The 15,755-nt window shown below is 44.2% G+C and overlaps 1 protein-coding gene across 2 annotated transcripts in view; it reads right to left on the bottom strand.

The window, feature by feature from the left end:
* The window catches only part of LOC311133276 (la-related protein 4-like), a 39,114-nt gene that overhangs the window by 9,109 nt on the left and 14,250 nt on the right, over nucleotides 1-15,755 (bottom strand). For both annotated transcript variants that reach the window (XM_084166763.1, XM_084166764.1), the window contains 6 exons: nucleotides 15,139-15,265; nucleotides 14,605-14,766; nucleotides 11,939-12,014; nucleotides 7,701-7,837; nucleotides 5,585-5,688; nucleotides 5,116-5,226 (listed from right to left, as the gene is read on the bottom strand). In XM_084166763.1, the coding sequence (XP_084022889.1) occupies nucleotides 5,116-5,226; nucleotides 5,585-5,688; nucleotides 7,701-7,837; nucleotides 11,939-12,014; nucleotides 14,605-14,766; nucleotides 15,139-15,265 (717 nt within the window). The remainder of the gene's footprint in view (nucleotides 1-5,115; nucleotides 5,227-5,584; nucleotides 5,689-7,700; nucleotides 7,838-11,938; nucleotides 12,015-14,604; nucleotides 14,767-15,138; nucleotides 15,266-15,755) is intronic.

The raw sequence follows: 15,755 nt of genomic DNA, 5'->3' as shown, positions 1-15,755 counted from the left end.
TCCTTTCCCAGATGTTTAGTTCATTTCATTCCGATCTCCTCTGCATTATTGTAGCCATCTGCTGCAGCCTGTCAACTATGCCTCTGCCTATCCCTGTTCTCTCCTCTCCGCACAGGCTACACAAACGCCTCACACCGCGTGGCTGCTGCCTCTCTAACCTGGTGGTCCCTGCACGCACCACACACCTGGAGTTCCAGGTCTCAGGCAGCCTCTGGAACTGCCGTTCTGCCGCCAACAAGGCTGACTTCATCCCAGCCTATGCTACCCTCCAGTCCCTCGACTTCCTGGCGCTGACGGAAACATGGATTACCACTGAAAACACTGCTACTCCTACTGCTCTCTCCTCGTCTGACCATGTGTTCTCGCATACCCCGAGAGCATCTGGTCAGAGGGGTGGTGGCACAGGAATCCTCATCTCTCCCAAGTGGTCATTCTCAATTTTTCCCCTAACCCATCTGTCTATCTCCTCATTTGAATTCCACGCTGTCACAGTCACTAGCCCATTTAAGCTTAATATCCTTGTCATCTATCGCCCTCCAGGTTCCCTTGGAGAGTTCATCAATGAGCTTGACGCCTTGATAAGTTCCTTTCCTGAGGATGGCTCACCCTTCACAGTTTTGGGGGATTTCAACCTCCCTACGTCTACATTTGACTAATTTCTCTCTGCCTCCTTCTTTCCACTCCTCTCCTCTTTTGACCTCACCCTCTCACCATCCCCCCCCACTCACAAGGCAGGCAATACGCTTGACTTCATCTTTACTAGATGTTGCTCTTCTACTAATCTCACTGCAACTCCCCTCCATGTCTCCGACCACTACTTTGTATCCTTTTCTCTCTCGCTCTCCTCCAACACTACTCACTCTGCCCCTACACAGATGGTAACGCGCCGCCGCAACCTTCGCTCTCTCTCTCCCACTACTCTCTCCTCTTCCATCCTATCATCTCTCCCCTCTGCTCAATCCTTCTCCCTCCAATCTCCTGATTCTGCCTCCTCAACCCTCCTCTCCTCCCTTTCTGCATCCTTTGACTCCCTGTGTCCCCTATCCTCCCGGCCGGCTCGGTCCTCCCCTCCAGCTCCGTGGCTTGATGACTCATTGCGAGCTCACAGAACAGAGCTCCGGGCAGCTGAGCGGAAATGGAAGAAAACTAAACTCCCTGCCGACCTGGCATCTTTTCACTCCCTCCTCTCTACATTTTCTTCATCTGTTTCTGCTGCTAAGGCCACTTTCTACCACTCTAAATTCCAAGCATCTGCCTCTAACCCTAGGAAGATCTTTGCCACATTCTCCTCACTGCTGAATCCCCCCCCCCCCCCCTCCTCCTCCCTCTCTGTGGATGACTTTGTCAACCACTTTGAAAAGAAGGTTGACGACATCCGATCCTCGTTTGTTAAGTCTAATGACACTGCTGGTCCTGCTCACACTGCCCTACCCTATGCTTTGACTTCTTTCTCCCCTCTCTCTCCAGATAAAATCTTGCGACTAGTGACTGCAGGCCGCCCAACAACCTGCCCGCTTGACCCCATCCCCTCCTCTCTTCTCCAGACCATCTCCGGTGACCTTCTCCCCTACCTCACCTCGCTGATCAACTCATCCTTGACCGCTGGCCATGTCCCTTCCGTCTTCAAGAGAGCGAGAGTTGCACCCCTTCTCAAAAAACCAACACTCGATCCCACTGATGTCAACAACTACAGACCAGTATCCCTTCTTTCTTTTCTTTCCAAAACTATTGAGCGTGCCGTCTTTAGCCAACTCTCTTGCTATCTCTCTCAGAATGACCTTCTTGATCCAAACCAGTCAGGTTTCAGGACTGGTCATTCAACTGAGACTGCTCTTCTCTGTGTCACGGAGGCTCTCCGCACTGCTAAAGCTAACTCTCTCTCCTCTGCTCTTGTCCTTCTAGACCTGTCTGCTGCCTTTGATACAGTGAACCATCAGATCCTCCTCTCCACCCTCTCCGAGCTGGGCATCTCCGGCGCGGCTCACTCCTGGATTGCGTCCTACCTGACCGGTCGCTCCTACCAAGTGGCGTGAAGAGAAGCTGTCTCCGCACCACGTGCTCTCACCACTGGTGTCCCCCAGGGCTCAGTTCTAGGCCCTCTCCTTTTCTCCCTATACACCAAGTCACTTGGCTCTGTCATATCCTCACATGGCCTCTCCTATCATTGCTACGCTGACGATACACAACTAATCTTCTCCTTTCCAACCTTCTGATAACCAGGTGGCGAATCGCATCTCTGCATGTCTGGCCGACATATCAGTATGGATGACGGATCACCACCTCAAGCTGAACCCTGGCAAGACGGAGCTGCTCTTCCTCCCGGGGAAGGACTGCCCGTTCCATGATCTCGCCATCACGGTTGACAACTCCGTTGTGTCCTCCTCCCAGAGTGCGAAGAGCCTTGGCGTGACCCTGGACAACACCCTGTCGTTCTCCGCTAACATCAAGGCGGTGACCCGATCCTGCAGGTTCATGCTCTACAACATTCGGAGAGTACGACCCTGCCTTACACAGGAAGCGGCACAGGTCCTAATCCAGGCACTTGTCATCTCCCGTCTGGATTACTGCAACTCGCTGTTGGCTGGGCTCCCTGCCTGTGCCATTAAACCCCTACAACTCATCCAGAATGCCGCAGCCCGTCTGGTGTTCAACCTTCCCAAGTTCTCTCACGTCACCCCCCTCCTCCGCACACTCCACTGGCTTCCAGTTGAAGCTCGCATCCGTTACAAGACCATGGTGCTTGCCTATGGAGCAGTGAGGGGAACGGCACCTCCGAACCTTCAGGCTCTGATCAGTCCCTACACCCAAACGAGGGCATTGCGTTCATCCACCTCTGGCCTGCTGGCTCCCCTTCCTCTGCGGAAGCATAGTTCCCGCTCAGCCCAGTCAAAACTGTTCGCTGCTCTGGCACCCCAATGGTGGAACAAGCTCCCTCACGACGCCAGGACAGCGGAGTCACTCACCACCTTCCAGAGACATTTGAAACCCCACCTCTTTAAGGAACACCTGGGATAGGATAAAGTAATCCTTCTACCCCCCCCCCAAAAAAAATAATAATATATATATATATATATATATATATATAATTGTAAAGTGGTTATCCCACTGGCTATAGGGTGAATGCACCAATTTGTAGTCGCTCTGGATAAGAGCGTCTGCTAAATGACTAAAATGTAAAATGTTGATAAGCCACACCTGTCAGGTGGATGGATTATCTTGGCAAAGGAGAAATGCTTACTAACAGGGATGTAAACAAATTTGTGCACAAAATTTGCAAGAAATAAGCTTTTTGTGCGTATGGAAAATATCTAGGATCTTTTTTCTGCTCATGAAACATGGGACCAACACTTTACATGTGGCATTTATATTTTTGTTCAGTATACAGTGGGGAAAAAAGTATTTAGTCAGCCACCAATTGTGCAAGTTCTCCCACTTAAAAAGATGAGGCCTGTAATTTTCATCATAGGTACACGTCAACTATGACAGACAAATTGAGGATATTGAGATTTTTAATGAATTTATTTGCAAATTATTGTGGAAAATAAGTATTTGGTCACCTACAAACAAGCAAGATTTCTGGCTCTCACAGACCTGTAACTTCTTCTTTAAGAGGCTCCTCTGTCCTTCACTCGTTCCCTGTATTAATGGCACCTGTTTGAACTTGTTATCAGTATAAAAGACACCTGTCCACAACCTCAAACAGTCACACTCCAAACTCCACTATGGCCAAGACCAAAGAGCTGTCAAAGGACACCAGAAACAAAATTGTAGACCTGCACCAGGCTGGGAAGACTGAATCTGCAATAGGTAAGCAGCTTGGTTTGAAGAAATCAACTGTGGGAGCAATTATTAGGAAATGGAAGACATACAAGACCACTGATAATCTCCCTCGATCTGGGGCTCCACGCAAGATCTCACCCCGTGGGGTCAAAATGATCACAAGAACGGTGAGCAAAAATCCCAGAACCACACGGGGGGGACCTAGTGAATGACCTGCAGAGAGCTGGGACCAAAGTAACAAAGCCTACCATCAGTAACACACTACGCCGCCAGGGACTCAAATCCTGCAGTGCCAGACGTGTCCCCCTGCTTAAGCCAGTACATGTCCAGGCCCGTCTGAAGTTTGCTAGAGTGCATTTGGATGATCCAGAAGAGGATTGGGAGAATGTCATATGGTCAGATGAAACCAAAATATAACTTTTTGGTAAAAACTCAACTCGTCGTGTTTGGAGGACAAAGAATGCTGAGTTGCATCCAAAGAACACCATACCTACTGTGAAGCATGGGGGTGGAAACATCATGCTTTGGGGCTGTTTTTCTGCAAAGGGACCAGGACGACTGAGCCGTGTAAAGGAAAGAATGAATGGGGCCATGTATCGTGAGATTTTGAGTGAAAACCTCCTTCCATCAGCAAGGGCATTGAAGATGAAACGTGGCTGGGTCTTTCAGCATGACAATGATCCCAAACACACCGCTCGGGCAATGAAGGAGTGGCTTCGTAAGAAGCATTTCAAGGTCCTGGAGTGGCCTAGCCAGTCTCCAGATCTCAACCCCATAGAAAATCTTTGGAGGGAGTTGAAAGTCCATGTTGCCCAGCGACAGCCCCAAAACATCACTGCTCTAGAGGAGATCTGCATTGAGAAATGGGCCAAAATACCAGCAACAGTGTGTGAAAACCTTGTGAAGACTTACATAAAACATTTGACCTGTGTCATTGCCAACAAAGGGCATATAACAAAGTATTGAGAAACTTTTGTTATTGACCAAATACTTATTTTCCACCATAATTTGCAAAGAAATTCATTAAAATTCATACAATGTGATTTTCTGGATTTTTTTCTTCTCATTTTGTCTGTCATAGTTGACGTGTACCTCTCTCATCTTTTTAAGTGGGAGAACTTGCACAATTGGTGGCTGACTAAATACTTTTTTCCCCCACTGTAGATCAATCAACAGAACTGTGTTGGGATGATTGGCCTAACAAATAGGAAATTACATCTGTACAGTAGACACAATCAGCAAAGAACATGTGCTGTGAACTTTGAATGAGGACCTTGAATTTGCAAGTTATTTTTCACTGACTGACTACAGAGAGTGTTGAATGTGCAATGCTACCTGCTGTGCATCGGTGTCCGACTGGAATGTGATGTACCAGTTGTTGTTGGCCACAAATTCAACACTTATCACTTTGGGACAGTTTTCATTCTTAAAGAGGGCCTCCACTTCCTGAGGGCAAATGAAATAAGGAATAGACAGAAGATGAGGGTGTTAGAACCTTTCTTATAGCGTTCTACCACAAAATAACCATATTCGTCACATGTAATGAGCAAATGGCTACACCAGCGTTTCCCAAACTCGGTCCTCGGGACCCCAAGGGGTGCACATTTTGGTTGTTGGCCTAGCACTACACAGCTGATTCAAATAACCAAGTAATCATCTAGCTTTGATTATTTGAATCAGCTGTGTAGTACTAGGGCAAAAAAACAAAAACGTGCACACCTTGGGGTCCCTACCAAGTTTAGCAGACAGTCGGCTACACAGAAGGTAAACCAGAAAAAAAAGAGCTAATTCTACATTTTGTCACCTCTACAGGTGTGGTCTCTGGCACCTCCCTCAGAATGATGATGCAGCGCTTGTGATTGGGCCGAACCTTTTCCCCCATCTCGTCAACTTGTACCATGGGTGAAGCTGAAACCACACACACACACACACACACACACACACACACACACACACACCCAAAAATATATCAACATTATATCAAATTTACTAGCACCTTTTCAATTAATGACCAAGTGAGGATTACTTGCTCTCATTTGAGTGAGTTTGCTCCCGAAGCCAGTTTCATGGCATACCTACCCCAAAGTGCTTGAAATACCCCCACTCAACTTTTAAAACTTTAAAATGGATCATGTTCACCTACTTAATGCTGCTTCCATTACTACGATGATATAGTGCCTTCAGAAAAGTATTCACACCCCATTGACTTTTTCCACATTTTGTTGTGTTACAGCCTGAATTTAAAATGGATTAAATTAAGATTTTGTGTCACTGGCCTACACACACACACACAACCCCATAATGTCAAAGTGGAATTATATTTCTAGAAATGTTCATAAAAAAATGAAATGCTGAAACGGCAATTTCAGGAGTAAAAATGTGCTTAACAAGTCACATTAAGTTTCATTTTTTTAATGACTACCTCATCTCTGTACCCCACACATGCAAGGTCCCTCAGTCGAGCAGTGAATTTCAAGCACAGATTCAACCACAAAGACCAGGGAGGTTTTCCAATGCCTCACAAAATGGCACCTATTGGTAGATGGGTAAAAAAAAAAAAAAAAAAAGACTGAATATCCCTTTGAACATGGTAAAGTTATTAATTATACCTTGGATGGCGTATCAATACACCCAGTCACTACAAAAGACACAGGCAAGTACACCATGAGGCCAATGGTGAATTTAAAACAGTTACTGAGTTTAATGGCTGTGATAGGAGAAAACTGAGGATGGATCAACAACATTCTAGTTACTCCACAATACTAACCTAATGACAGAGTGAAAAGGAGGAAGCCTGTACACAATAAAAATATTCCAAAACATGAATCCTGTTTGCAATAAGGGACTAAAAGTAAAACTGCAAAAAAAATGTGGCATTGAAATTAACTTTGTCCTGAAATACAAAGCGTTATGTTTGGGCAAATCAAATGCATCACTGAGTACCACTCTTCATATTTTCAAGCATGGCGGCGGCTTTATCATGTTATGGGTATGCTTGTCATTGGCAAGGACTAGGGAGTTGTTTTTTTTGGCGGATAATAAAAACGGAATAGTGCTAGGCACAGACACAATCTTAAAGGAAAACCTGGTTCAGTCTGCTTTCCAACACACACTGGAAGACAAATTCACCTTTCAGCAGGACAATAACCTAAAACAAAGCTAAATATACAATCGAGTTGCTTACCAAGACGACATTTAATGTTCGTGAGTAGCCTAGTTACAGTTTTGACTTAAATCAACTGAAAACCTATGGCAAGACTTCAAAATGGCTGTCCCGCAATGATCAACAACCAACTTGACAGAGCTTGAAGAATTTTTAAAAGAATAATGTGCAAATATTGTACAATCCAGGTGTGCAAAACTCTTAGAGACTTACCCAGAAAGACTCACAGCTGTAATCACTGCCGAAGGTGATTCTAACGTGTTGACTCTGGGTGTAAATACTTATGTAAATTAAATATTTCATTTTCAATAAGCGTAAAGAATATTCTAAAAACGTGTTTTCACTTTGTCATTATGGGGTATTGTGTAGTTGGGTGATAAATCTATTTAATCCATTTTGAATTCAGGCTGTAAAAAAACGTGGAATATGTCAAGGAGTATGAATACTTTTTGAAGGCACTGTAAGTACATTGTTTCAAGTTTGACTACCACAATCCCTCTCTATACCATTACTAATTAATCTACTGGTGCCGTCCCAGCCACCACATCGTTACTTCCACCACTGTAATCTCGTTCCCAGCCATGTGTCAACACGTCTGGTATGAGGCTACAGCTTGTGTGCTAAGTGTTTTTAGCTTGGGTAGAAATCCTTCAACCTGAGCTTGTTTCTGACCAATCTTGTAGCAGCCTAAAGTATAAGCCTGTCCAGGGAGGCTATTTCCTACAGGGTCAAAGGTGAGGTGGGTTTGTGTTCATACCTCGTAGCACCTCCAGGATGAGGTCCATGTCAGTGGTGAGGAACTTGATGCCCTCCATGCTGGCGATGGTCCAGATGGGGATAAACTGATCACTGTCCATCTGGGACATCAGGTACAGATCCTTGGACAGATTCTCTCTGAAGACAGACAACAGGGCATGAGAAACCAACAAGCCATGTCTGTTACATGCTATGGGGGAGCTAAGACACATTTGTGCCCTGATTCTTGAAGCTGGGTGTAAGACACATTTTCCTACTCCACAGGAGAGGCATTTGAAAGTGAAAACTCATGTAATCTGTAAATATAAATACAATTTGAATCACAAAGCTGTTTAGCCACGGAGAAAATACAGAATCTTGCCTAGCCATGATTGGTTGAGATAATGATGGGGCTGGGACCTTCACGAGAAAGAGTGTTCTGTCACTCAAGGCTTCTGTCAAATGGCAGGTCCTGCGCTCTGCTACCACAGATATTTGAAAGAGCCAAAGATCATTGGATTTACTCATATTTTCATCAAAGTGTAGCTACAGATTTCAATAAAAGTGTTGTCCTGAATAGAGCTGCAGGTATCGACACAGCTCTGTCTTCTGTGGCAAAAGCGGTGTGGTTGAAGCCGAGTGGGAAGGATTATTTTGAAAATGTTCGTCTGCCTTGAATCATCATAATCCATACACAGGTAAGAGTCTACAGTTAAAATGGCAAGCTAGCTACATGTGCATACAATATTGGTTCAACTGTATCAAAAGGTTGTATTCATTGCTCATTGCTAGCTATTGTTAGCTAGTTAGACAGTTGCATACAAGTAACGTTATAGCCAGATATCTGCTGTTAATGTTGATTGCTGATGTGCTAAGCCATGCATGATGCTAATCTTCGTCATACAGTGCATTCGGAAAGTATTCAGACAACCTGACCTTTACCACTGTTATATTACAGCCTTATTTTAAAATGGATTAAATTGTTTTTCCCCCCTCATCAATCTAAACAATACCCCATAATCAAAAAGAAAAAACACGTTTTTAGAAATTGTTGCTAATTTATAATAAATAAATAAAAAATCACATTTAAATAAGTATTCAGACCCTTTACTCAGTACTTTGTTGAAGCACCTTTGGCAACGATTACATTATTGAGTCTTCTTGGGTATGACGCTACAAGCTTGGCACACCTGCATTTTGGGAGTGTCTCCCATTCTTCTCTGCAGATCCTCTCGAACTCTGTCAGGTTGGATGGGGAGCATTGCCACACAGCTATTTTCAGGTTTCTCCAGAGATGTTTGATGTCTGGCTGAGCCACTCAAGGACATTCAGAGACTCCCGCGTAGTCTTGGCTGTGTGCTTAAGGTTGTTGTCCTGTTGGAAGTTGAAGCTTCACCCTAGTCTGAGGTCCTGAGCACTCTGGAGCAGGTTTTCATCAAGGATCTGTCTGTACTTTGCTCCATTCATCTTTCCCCTCGATCCTGACTAGTCTCCATGCTGCAGAAAACTATCACCACATCATGATGCTGCCACCACCATGCTTCATCGTAGGGATGGTGCCAGGTTTCCTCCAGATGTGACGCTTGGCATTCAGGCCAAAGAGTTCACTCTTGGTTTCATCAGACCAGAGAATCTTGTTTCTCATGGTCTGAGAGTCCCTTAGGTGCCTTTTGGCAAACTCCAAGCGGGCTGTCATGTGCCCTTTACTGAGGAGTGGCTTCCGTCTGGCCACTACCATAAAGGCCTGATTGGTGGAGTTCTGCAGAGATGGTTGTCCTTCTAGAAGGTTCTTCCATCTCCACAGAGGAACTCTAGAGCTCTATCAGAGTACCATCGGGTTCTTGATCACCTCCCTGACCAAGGCACTTCTTCCCCGATTGCGGCCAGCTCTAGGAAGAGTATTGGTGGTTCCAAACTTCTTCCATTTAAGAATGATGGAGGCCACTGTGTTCTTGGGGACCTTCAATGCTGCAGACATTGTTTGGTACCCTTCCCCTGATCTGTGCCTCGACACAATCCTGTCTCGGAGTTCTACGGATATGTTATTAATTTATTTATTTGCAAACATTTCTAAAAACCTGTTTTTACTTTGTCATTATGGGGTATTGTGTGCATATTGATGAGGATTTTTATATTTATTTAATCAATTTTAGAATAAGGCTGTAACGTAACAAATGTGAAGGGGTCTGAATACTTTCCGAATGCACTGTATTTATCATGTTTAACTAGCTACCGAAAATAGCCACCGTGGTGCGAATGATAGTCGATTAGCAATTTAATCAAACCCAATGATAGGGATGCATGCTGATTTGGCTAGCTAGCTAGTCACGATGAAATAGCTAGCCATCTACATTGGATTATAGATTTTGAAGTTATTTTTTTGCATGTTCAACTAGCTGGCTAGCTAGATGAATACCATTTACACGTAACTTAGCCAGCAGCTAATTATTAAGTTAGATGTTGGCTAAAACTAGCTAGCTAGTTATCGTGTAGTGTCTGCATTGCCATTGCAGACGGTGTAGGCCGTCATTGTAGGCAGCCAATTGTTTGGCTGAAAGCAGGTTGAGTGTGTACAGGGCATTTTAGTACAGCTGTAGATGTCAACAGGCAATAACAAGCTATAGGACATTAATTAATTAATGTTTTAACCCATGTTTCTGGAATGTGTCTTTCAGCATAAGAAGAAACTGCTCTCCACCACCAGTACAATGAGATGATAAAGGGTGAACAAGCAGCACTTCAGGTATTTTGTCTTTGTACTTTATGAGCTTATTGCTTGAACTTGGGGGTCAATTAAGGTTATTGCTGGTATGCAAGTTTTAATGTCTTGTCTATTTATGTCTGCTTTCCTCCATTACAGCTTAAATTGTCTGGAGTCTGGTGTTGTGGCCAAGGAGCTTTCACTCAGATGGAACCAGGTTTCAGCTGCTGTGCCACGCTGACGTCCTTACTCCCAGAGATATGGGAGTGGGAGATGCTGCCTGGTTCGATTCCAGGCTGTATCACAACCGGCCGTGATTGGGAGTCCCATAGGGCGGCGCACAATTGGCCCAGCGTCGTCCGGGTTTGGCCGTTGTAGGCCGTCATTGTAAATAAGAATTTGTTCTTAACTGACTTGCCTACTTAAATAAAGGTTTAAAAAATAAAATGCAAGTATCATATCAAACACATTTTTGAGAAGAGCAGGACTTTTGCGATGAAAAGGCCATGGACATTACATGTCCTGCTCCAAAGGGGCAGGATAGAAATATGCCCTTAGGCTAGATTCCTTTGTTCATATCATAACATGACCTGAACCAAAGTCACACAAAGGCTCTCATGATATACACTACCGGTCAAACGTTTTAGAACACCTAGTCATTCAAGGGTTTTTCTTTATTTTTACTACTTTCTACATTGTAGAATAATAGTGAAGACATCAACACTATGAAATAACACATATGGAATAATGTAGTAACCAAAAAAGTGTTAAACAAATCAAAATATATTTTATATTCTTCAAACAGCCACCCTTTGCCTTGATGACAGCTTTGCACACTCTTGGCATTCTCCAGCTTTATGGGTAGTCACCTGGAATGCATTTCAATTAACAGGTGTGCCTTGTTAAAAGTTAATTTGTGGAATTTCTTTCCTTCTTAATGCGTTTGAGCCAGTCAGTTGTGACCTTTTTCTCCTAAATGGGATTATACGTTTAGCAACTTCTTAAGCAGCATTACTTCCCCATGTTGTTTTCTCCAACTATAGTGTATGACATACAACTTTGAAGGTCCGATTGTACTTTTATCCAATGTAAAAAATAAAATAAACATTTCACATTTTGGAACATAAGACCGAAAAGAGGTGTGGGGTGGGGGGTCAAAAGTATACATTCATGTCCCCATGTTTTTTTCCCTTGTTCCCCTCAGATTTCAATCTCACGGTCATTAGGTCAGTCACACTGCGCTGACGAAGAGAGGGGAAAGAGGGAGAGGAGGAAGCGGTGTAGAGGGAGTAGGAAAGTTAGAGGCGGGTGAAGCAATTTAGAGAGATGAAGAGGAGAAACCTCCACAGTCACAGCGCTCCTGGGTCCTTCCAAGCGCGATACTGATCATCACCGGGGTTACAGCTTTTGTTCAAATCCAAGGTCTGCTTGATTCATTACCTAAACTATCACACACCATCTAGAATTGCTTAGGTCAGTGAGAGACATTGAAATTCCGACTGTATTTAAGTTATAACAACCATCTAAAATAGGCTCTTCAAAAGCAGTTCACTACTCACCTTGAGAAGCAGAACTCCAGCTGTTTCTTCAGAGACTCTCTCAGGCTCTCTTCAGAGAGGGGCTGCTGTTCCTCCACTGCACAAACATACACAATTTTGATTCAAAATTAATGTTTGGCTATAGGCTGCGAAGCTACGTTTTAGCCCTTGTGCATAACAAATGTTACCAAAGCCATACATCGCTGATCGTTACCATTGGTAATCATTATTATATTAATTCAGGCAACACTAAATGACAATACTTAGTGAAAGGCAAAAACAATAGTTTAATTTTAAGTTTTATTTGTCACATGCACAGGTACAGTGAAATGCTTCACTTGCAAGCCCCACCCAACAGTGCAGTATTCAATATCAAAATAATATACCTAACAATACAATTAAAGAGAGGAATCTCTATACAGGGTCAGTGCCAGTACCAAATGTACAATGTGCAGGGATACTGGAGTATTTGAGGTAGATATGTACATGTAGGCAGGGATTAGGAGAAAGTGACTGGTAGCAGGATAAAAAATAATAATGGTAAACAGTATGGCAGCAGCATAAGTGGTGGGTGTGTGGGTGCAAGAGTGTCAGTGTAGGTGTGATAGCGGATATACATGTAAACACTGCTGAAAAGTGACTGGTAGCAGGACTATATAAATACTTATGGTAATAAAGTAAAGGTACTATATCCACGCAGTGTTTTTTCTGCATAGAGAAGTACTGGGCGGGCAGACAAAGTGTTTTTTCAGGCTGCGTAAGTACAAAATTCTTGCTCTCTCACACACTACATGACCAAAAGTATGTGGACAGCTGCTCGTCGAACATCTCATTCCAAAATCATGGCCATTAATATGGAGTTGGTCTCCCCTTTGCTGCTATAACAGCCTCCATTCTTCTGGGAAGGCCTTCCACTAGATGTAGGAACATTGCTGCGGGGACTTGCTTCCATTCAGCCACAAGAGCATTAGTGAGGTCAGGCACTGATGTTGGGCGATTAGGCCTGGCTCGCAGTCAGAGTTCCAATTCATCCCAAAGGTGTTCGATGGGGTTGAGATCTGGACTCTGTGAAGGCCAAACCATTTCTGTATGGACCTTGCTTTGTGCACGAGGGGCATTGTCATGCTGAAACAGGAAAGGGCCTTCCCCCAAACTGTTGCCACAAAGTTGGAAGCACAGAATCGTCTAGAATGTCATTATATGCTGTAGCGTTAAGATTTCCCTTCACTGGAACTAAGTGGCTTAGCCTGAACCATGAAACAGCCCCAAACCATTATTCCTCCTCCACCAAACTTTACAGCTTGCACTATGCACTATGGCACATAGCATCCTCAAACCCAGATTTGTCCGTCGGATTGCCAAATGGTGAAGCGTGATTAATCACTCCAGAGAACGCGTTTCCACTGCTCCAGAGTCCAATGGCGGCGAGCTTTACACCACTCCAGCCGACGATTGGCATTGCGAATGGTGATCTTCAGCTTGTGTGCGGCTGCTCGGTCATGGAACCCATTTCCCGACTAACAGTTCTTTTTTTTTTTTTGTCATTAAGCAGACGCTCTTATCCAGAGCGACTTACAGGAGAAATTAGGGTTAAGTGCCTTGCTTAAGGGCACATCCACAGATTTTTCACCTAGCCGGCTCATGGATTAGAACCAGCGACCTTTCAGTTACTGGCACAACGCTCTTACCCACTAAGCTACCTGCCGCCATTCTTGTGCTGACGTTGCTTCCTGAGTCAGTTTGGAACTCGATAGTGAGCGTTGCAACCGAGGACAGACTTTTTACGCGCTATGCACTTCAGCGGTCCCGTTCTATGAGCTTGTGTTGCCTACCACTTCGCGGCTGAGCTGTTGTTGCTCCTAGACGTTTTCACTTCACAATAACAGCACTTACAGTTGACCGGGGCAGCTCTAGCAGGGCAGACATTTTATGAACTGAGTTGTTGGAAAGGTGGCATTCTATGACGGTGCCACGTTGGAAGTCTAACGGAGCTCTTCAGTAAGGCCATTCTACTGCCAATGTTTGTCTATGGAGATTGCATGGCTGTGTGCTTGATTTAATACACCTGTTGGCAACGCGTGGCTGAAATAGCCGAATCCACTAATTGGAAGGGGTGTCCACATACTTGAGTGTGTGTCTATGTGAATGTGTACATACACATTTTTTGTGTGTGAATTTTCAGTATGGAAAAACTTTGTTGAAGAAAAGATAATGGATCTATATATTGTTTTTAAATAAGATCATCTTTGACAACTAACAATCTCCAAAATAAAAGCTAGACAGTCAGGGAGAATCTAAAATGTAAAAAATTATGCATTCAGGAGTATTTTTGTCATGGCATGGGGCCACCATTGATTTTGTTATAATGTTTGAATCACTCAGATAGCATAAGCCATGGCAAAATGTGTAGAATTGTAGGAAATTTGATTTTAAACTGCAACATTTTATCTCCAGACATAGCAAAATGTATAGAATTGCAGGAAATTAGCTTTAAAACAACAAATATTTGCCACTGCGGCCAACAGGAAGGCCACGCTCATGACCACGCCCTCCACCTAAGACCCAGTTTGATCAATAAAAAAATAAAAAAACAGTACATGTATCCAATTCCCTCCAACGCCAGATCAGAGCATGTCATCTCAAAAGCATCTGACCCAGAGGGAGCTGACCAGAGGACTGTTACTGACCTGCTGACTCAGTCACAGAGTCATAGAGGGGGTACCCCAGTTCAGGGGGGTCCATGCCGATCAGTACACCCTCTGTGGGTAAACGGGCACTGCTGTCCGAGGAGGGGTCTGAGTACCCCGTGCCGTACACCTTACCCCGAGTAGGGGGAGCCTCTGAGTAACCTGGGAGGAAGATGGGAGAGTCATGTGGTAGATAAGAGTCTGACTGGGAAAAGAGCCACTGTCAAGGTTGAACCCGGGAGGCTATGTAATCCACAGACTCATAACAGTGCTTGTTTTCGGTGCCTCCACAGATCAGGGTTAGGATGATCTCAGGCCTGGATTAACAGTCCTTCTAAAAAAGGTCCATTGTGCCCTCTGAACTCAGCTAATCAAGTGCCCTAAACCACATGTAGAATTTAAGAAAATGTGTGTCAATGCCATTTAAAACTCAAAGCAAAAATCCTATCTAGGTCTGTGAAGAAGATCTATTAAGGCCTGTGTGTGCATGTAGTGATGTAAAACCTCCAGCGGTGCATTGGGATTGGCCCTCACCCTCAGGGACATCGGAAGCGGGGGTAGTCTCTAGCCAGTGGGTGCCCTCCGTGACTTGGCTCTGGGGCGCAGGGATCTCCTGCCAGACTTTGGCGTTGGGGTTCAGCCCTGCTCCCTTTGTGGTGACCTGTGTGATAAAATACAGAAACATCTTTAGGCTACTGTAGGTTTCTGTCAAAGTCAAATGCTTATTTAGAGAACATGGATTCAGATTTCAATGTTGCTGCATTTTCAAAACCAATGCTGTCAAATACTGGATAAGAGCGTCTGCTAAATGACTAAAATGTAAATACATTCATAAAATCAACCCTAGGCTGACCAAGTCTATTTGGAGAGCGATATGTTATGAATGCTGCTTAACAGGCTTAATTGTCAATGCCCTCCATCAGATTATCATTATTTATTAACAGCCATGCTTGAAATGGAAACCCCTCAATGAATCAGCCATGAATGCAAGAACGCATGCTGACGTTTAATTCTAGACTAGTGCAAATTTGCTGAGCTTCAAATTACACCTTTCACCTTGAATTGCAAGTCTCACACACACACACACACAAGACCAGTGCAAAGCACAAGAAAGCACATATCAAATATTTGCACATTACAACATTCACCTC

The sequence above is a fragment of the Coregonus lavaretus genome (assembly GCF_964263955.1).
Source record: "Coregonus lavaretus genome assembly, chromosome: 8".
Classification (NCBI taxonomy): Eukaryota; Metazoa; Chordata; class Actinopteri; order Salmoniformes; family Salmonidae; genus Coregonus; species Coregonus lavaretus.
The sequence above is the reverse complement of the archived record's forward strand: the minus strand, read 5'-3'. Positions and strand labels throughout refer to the sequence as shown.